Here is a 6,000-nt window from a genome sequence, read left to right as displayed (position 1 = left end):
CTGTATAAAAGCTGTACAGCAGGTGGACACACATGCACATTGTTCGTATTGCACATTATTGTGATTAAGTTATATTGCATGTGTCAAAAATGCAACAATTGTGGACATGGTTCTGGTACACCAAGACTCTAAATGAGATCCAATAGAAGGGTTATACTGTATCAATAAATCTGACATTAGAAGGGTCTTTTTTAAAAAATAACACTATTACAGTGGTGTACAAGTATCTCATAATACTGAAAGCAGTTGCTAATATTTAGCTAAACTTTGGTTTTGTATTATTTCCATTTTATTATTGATCATGCCTACCTGATATTGCGTCCATTCAGAGTTCAGCTAGGCCGGCATAACCCAATCGTCACACAGACCAATGTCGCCATCTACTGCTACAAAAGAACACCTACATTACCAGAGCCACCCCCCAATTTGACCTTTTTGAATTTCTACATATGATAAAACAGTCACAGATGAGTCATTAGAATGGTTAATATTTATTTTGGGAAAAATAATTATGTACAAAATATATCGTGACATTTTTTTGAAGGATAATGTCCACGATTGTTCAACTTTCAATTTGTCAACTTAGCAGCGACTCAGCGTTTCCTCTTAGTCTCAAACTTGTAGATGGCTGGAGCATTTATCTTCTCTTTCCGAACTTTGATCTTGCTGCGTTTATCCTGTAGGAAACATGGAAAACATTTACTTTACAATTATTTATAGCGGGGGACACGTTAAGAATCCTACCGCAACAGGTGAAAACCCACCATATAGAGCTCATATATTCTTTAAACATTAAAATCCTATTAAATCACAGTTTAAAAAAAAAAAAATTGTCAAAGAAACAAAAACACACATTTCAGAATAACATAATACGAGACATAAAACCTTGGACTGGTTTTAGGTAGCATTATAAAATCAAAGAGATGTGAAGGTCCCATATTTTAAACCTCGAGTATTTGGGATGTTATATTGCCTCTTTGGCGCCTCAGTAATCGTGAAATATGAATTACAATCATGTACGCATTACTGAATTCCAGATGTTTATCTGCCGAGAGGTTTGAAATAATTTCAATTTCTCCAACTGATCAATGTCACTAGCGAAGGTGTTTGCCTATCTCTCTTCTACCGAGCCAGACCGGTCAACATAACGTGAGGGTTGGGTCCTCTTCTCAGAGGAAACCAATCAGAAAAAAGGGGGGTAGTCTAAGCCAAATATGGACAAAGCGGATCCAAACTGTGAGAGGGGCCTTTTCTGGACACTAGTATGTCAAAAGACAGATGTTTCTTCCAATTAAATTCGCTTTTCCACACGCTAAATAGCTCAAATATGGGACCGTTTAAAGTGACACATGCCTCCTTCCATTTTTGTGTACACGGGTCTCTGAGGAAAAAAACTTTGTTAAAAACTACAGCTTTATGCAGCACATTCATTCCACCCCAAAAATAAAATAAAATAAAATAAATAAAGGCAATTTAATGGAGCCACAGTAGGGGAAAAGTGTGAAGCTGATGGGGAATTACATGCTCCGATTCCTCACCTGGAGGTCCTTGCGCGTCTGAAGCTTCTGGCTGATGACAAACAGTTTCTTCTCCCGGTCGATCCTTTGCGAGAGAAGCTTGTACTCGTGCTTGCGTTGCCTGGACAGCTTCTGCAAACGCACGTGAGAAAACGTGAAGGCGTCGTCACATAGGAAACTTCCCATGAGTGAAAAACCTTTTGACTGTGAGGATCCACGGCTCCCAGGATGCGCTCATTCATCAGCGTGGCCACTGTGGGTCTGTTGTACACTCGATCCACCAGTTCGGGGACGGTGTTCAGGTGGTTGGCCAAGTTGAATGACCGTACTGTAAAACACACAGATATTCACTGAGACCTTTGGTGACTGTGACTATCCGGTAGCGTACGAACTCATAACCATGATCGATTCGATCAATTCCCACCCTTGCATCCATCCATTTTCTGTACCGTTTATCCTCACCTGGGTCACAAGTGTGCTGACATTTATCTTTGCCATCTCTGGGCGAGAAGCTGAACTGGTCCTCAGCAGATTGCAGGTCACATACAAACAATGGATTCAACCACATTCACACCAAAGGGCGATTTAGAGTCTGCAATGAGCCTTCTTTTTGAAATGTGGAAGGAAACAGGAGTACCCGGAGAAAACCCACAGAGGAGCACGGGGGAGATACAAACGGCACACAGGAAAAGCCGGATTTGAATCCAGGTCTTCAGAACTGTGAGGCAGATGTGCTAACCAGTTGTCGACCGTGGCACCTGATCAATTCCCAATCAAAAGATTACCCTACATCAAGGAATGATGAAGCATTACACAAGAAAAAAAGGCTTTTCTCACATTCTAGTTGGCATCTTATTAGTACTGAGAATTTCCTGAATTTACGACAACGGTTCCCTGTCACACTATTGGTTAGTAAGCTATTTGTTCACATTTAGTATTGTAAGAATTTCACTTTCACGTGTAGGTATAATTGGCACTTTATTCTTGGAAAAATACCAGTTTTTTTCTTGTAATACTACAACTTATTCTTTTACAAAAATAAATATTTAGGCGTATTATTGTCTGTTATTATGGTACTCGGAGAGCTTGTTTTTGGGTTGACCTTAGTGTTAAAAAAAAAAAAGAGGATAAGTGGCTAAGAAAATGAATGATGTATAGATTGGATTTGCTTGAATTCCACCGATATACCCAAAATTGAAAATTGTCAAAAGAAAACTGTTCATTGATGGGTTTCAGATGATAGTTAATAAATATTTACCTCATATTTCCAGTCAACTCTAATTAGCTTCCATGGTCCAACTGAATAGTCCTCATCTTACAGGACCTTAACAACTTTTAATGATGAATTTGATCAATTACCACCCTCCCATCCATCCATTTTCTGTACCGCAGAAGCAGCCCATGTCAGGTCCTGGAATATTTACCTTCCTTTTTGGAATCCACAAAAAAGGTGTGCTTGTTTTTCTGTTTGCTGACCACATCCAGAAGATGGAGACTTCCTTTCAGCCTCTCAATTTTCTAAAAAATATTATGATTATGCAAGGGTCAATGGTGCATTAGATGTTACACTTTGAATGTTGATGATGAGTGAATGACAATTTCAGAAGAGAACAGGAAAAAGACAAGTTTGTGATTCGCAATTGTTTTTGGCAATGAGCTCCCCACATCATACGAGATTCCATTTTCAGCTCTATGCTTATCACACATTTACCTTCATATGATTTTATGTGGGAACTTACCCTCGCTTCTGCCACCCTCTTCATCTCCACATATTTAATATCCTGCGTCGTCATTACTCTCTTCTGCTCCTCCGTCACCTCCGCTTCGTCATCTTTCGACTTTTTGGACACGTGGACGCCATCCTGCCGACAGCACAGATCGTCAGCTAAACCTCAGGGAACTGCCAAAGGGTAAGAACACGTTTGTGGTTTATGTTACCTGCAGCTGTGAATTGATCATTTTGTGGTAAAACTCATCCGGGTTCTTCTCCAGAGCCTTCTTGCGAAGAGCGAGGAGTGTGTTTTGCTTCTTATGGTAGTCACTGTTAAAGACCAATACAGTCACTCAGCATACAACATTGAGAGTTATTTTCTTGAAACATTTATGGAAAGCTTTTCTTACTTTGCACGATGCAGGTAGTCTTTCTTCTTTTGCAGTAAACCCAAGTGCTTCCTAGATTCAGGCTGATGAAAGAAAACATGTTAGTAAAGGTATGTGTGTCAATGACTTACAATCATCACGTAATTTAAGTACCAATGAAACCCCTGTGCTGCGTGTTTCACCGTGTTCTCATTACTCATCGTTCCCAATGACATACAACACACATCCACGGAAGAACACACTATATCTATAATACCTCTAAGAGATTAAGATACATTTTCAAATTCATAAAATCTCTATTGCTTATTTTTCTTCTAAACTTGACATTTTTGTATGCACTGCTGCCCGGCTGCCTTATGATGGTTTGTTCATCTGCTTGATGTCTCATGTTATGTCGCTTCCAGTGTGGAGTTCATGAATTTTATCACGTAAAAATGACTCTCAAATGTGATATACTTATTCCCATGTATTTTAATTGATGGACTGTTTGTTCATTCGTCAATTTTAATATTTTTCTAATGCATGTTTGTGTAACAAATGGAAATACGAGACTACCATGTACACACTATTTGGCTGCTCACCTTTATTTTATAAAATGTCTCGTAAACTTCGTGTATGTGTGTGTGGGTACATTGAGTTTATAAATTTGGTATATTATCCGTTTCCATGCTTACAACAATTTCCAATGACTTTTGAAACTGGGATGAATATAAGTGATTGTTTAAAACTCAAACCGAAAACCTTGAGTGCTGTTTCTACTATGAAGAAGTTAGCCCGAAATGTGGGCATTTTTACCGGGTTTACAGAACCATAACTTTTTAAATATTACAGTTAAAGGATATTTGCATTACTGGAACCGCCTTCAAAAGCTCTCTCAGTGTTGGTCTTATGTAAACGAAGTTTCGAAGATGAACACACAGCGTTATAGCATTATCTACATTGCACCATAGACTAGCAGAGCAGTACCTCAAAACTGCAATTATTTTCCTTTTCGTGCACGGTGTTTCTCATGTTTTAAAAACCTGTTAATATGTTTAAACTCGCCATGCGTGGACGCGGTTTAGCTTGGCCAGCTAGCAGCTAGCCCAAGCTACCGGAAAGAAAAGTTCACCTGGGATCTCTCGTGGTGGTTTCTTTGTCGGGATTTCAGCGCTTTCCTGAACGACGACATGTTTGAGAAGCGTCCCAAACAGCTATTTGAACAAGACAAACTCTCTCAGACGTTAAATTTTGGTCTTTATTAAAGCCAAGCACGACTACTCCGCCACAAACGTTGTTTCCCTTTTAAACCGGCACACGTGGTTTCCTGTTTCCTCATTTCTGATTCAGATTCGCCACTAAACGCAACCAACCTCAAAATTATTTGATAGTTAATTATGGATGTCAAGACACTATGTTGGGTTTTTTCCCCCAAAACCATGATTTATATTATAATATTTTTAATATTTTATTTTTAATATATTTGTTTTAATTCTGTAGTAGTGCAGTAAAGACAAGAGAGGTCACTGTTTTACAGTTTTGTCTTGCTAAAAAAAACCCTTTGCTTTCAATTCACCACAAAATGGGGTTAAAGTACTCTTCAAACATAGCATTTAAGCAAATTTAGATTAAAGACGGGTAAGTGGGGATTAAAAAGACATTAGTTTTTGTTATGAATAAAAAGTTAATTAAATTAGTTAAATATATATATAATTTCCTTCCTGTAAAATTTCTTTAAAATATCCAGAGATACAAGGATTTTAGTTGGATTTTTGTATCCAACGGTTTAGGACTTTCTCCTCACAAGTTCCTATTCAGTCTTTACCGCCTAATGTTTTGAGTAAATCCACTCCTAGTGAAATGAGAGCTTACTCATAAACAGCAGGAAATAAAGCGTACAATCTAGCAGCCAGTGAACATAAATATGTACGACATATGAAAGGCTCTTTATAAGTTGCAGCATCCTCTGATATAAGACTTTGTGGCATGGGGTGTGCTGGGACTCCTTGGCGTAGTATATTTGAGAGAAGCTGCAATGGCACCAGTGAGCTCATCTCACCCAGTCTACCAAGTCTGTGATATCCCAGCAAACGCAGTAGCCCCCCCCGCCCGACCTCCCTAAATGGCATCTCACTACAACCGCGAGGAATGTCTGTTACATGTGTGAAATTTGCCCAGCATGCAGAATGTTTGCGGCTGATGAGACCAGTGAATGGGATCAGTGTTTCCACATGATGTCACACGCTTTGTTTAGGGTCGGCGCTGCCGGCTGATGACCCCCGCCGAAACCTTGCGCATACTTTTCAGGCCCACTTCTAATGTCTTTAATCAAAGCCCTTGCTCTTGACGTCAGAAGGAGTTTACGTGATAAATGCTGAGAGGGGGGCAAATACCGACAGTCTAT

General features: G+C 39.3%; 1 protein-coding gene across 1 annotated transcript; it reads right to left on the bottom strand.

Annotated features, from left to right (window-relative positions):
- Window positions 1-468: 468 nt before the first annotated feature.
- On the bottom strand, window positions 469-4,934 carry utp11 (UTP11 small subunit processome component). Its single transcript, XM_061821057.1, has 8 exons — window positions 4,729-4,934; window positions 3,639-3,700; window positions 3,456-3,558; window positions 3,257-3,379; window positions 2,942-3,035; window positions 1,715-1,845; window positions 1,539-1,649; window positions 469-677 (listed from the first exon to the last, which is right to left on the bottom strand). Exons 1-8 carry the CDS (start codon window positions 4,786-4,788, stop codon window positions 594-596), a joined length of 768 nt encoding a protein of 255 aa, XP_061677041.1. The 5' UTR covers window positions 4,789-4,934; the 3' UTR covers window positions 469-593.
- Window positions 4,935-6,000: the final 1,066 nt, after the last annotated feature.

This window comes from Syngnathoides biaculeatus, chromosome 5 (genome assembly GCF_019802595.1).
Source record: "Syngnathoides biaculeatus isolate LvHL_M chromosome 5, ASM1980259v1, whole genome shotgun sequence".
Taxonomy (NCBI): Eukaryota; Metazoa; Chordata; class Actinopteri; order Syngnathiformes; family Syngnathidae; genus Syngnathoides; species Syngnathoides biaculeatus.
Note: the sequence above shows the minus strand (reverse complement) of the source record. Positions and strands in the feature narration are given on the sequence as shown.

Coding starts and splice junctions, on each gene's coding strand:
- utp11 (XM_061821057.1), bottom strand. CDS start 4,788: ATGTCGTCGTTCAGGAAAGCGCTGAAATCCCGACAAAGAAACCACCAC. Junction 3,559..3,638: donor GACTACCTGCATCGTGCAAA/GTAAGAAAAGCT, acceptor GGTCTTTAACAG/TGACTACCATAAGAAGCAAA. Junction 3,380..3,455: donor TGATCAATTCACAGCTGCAG/GTAACATAAACC, acceptor TGCTGTCGGCAG/GATGGCGTCCACGTGTCCAA.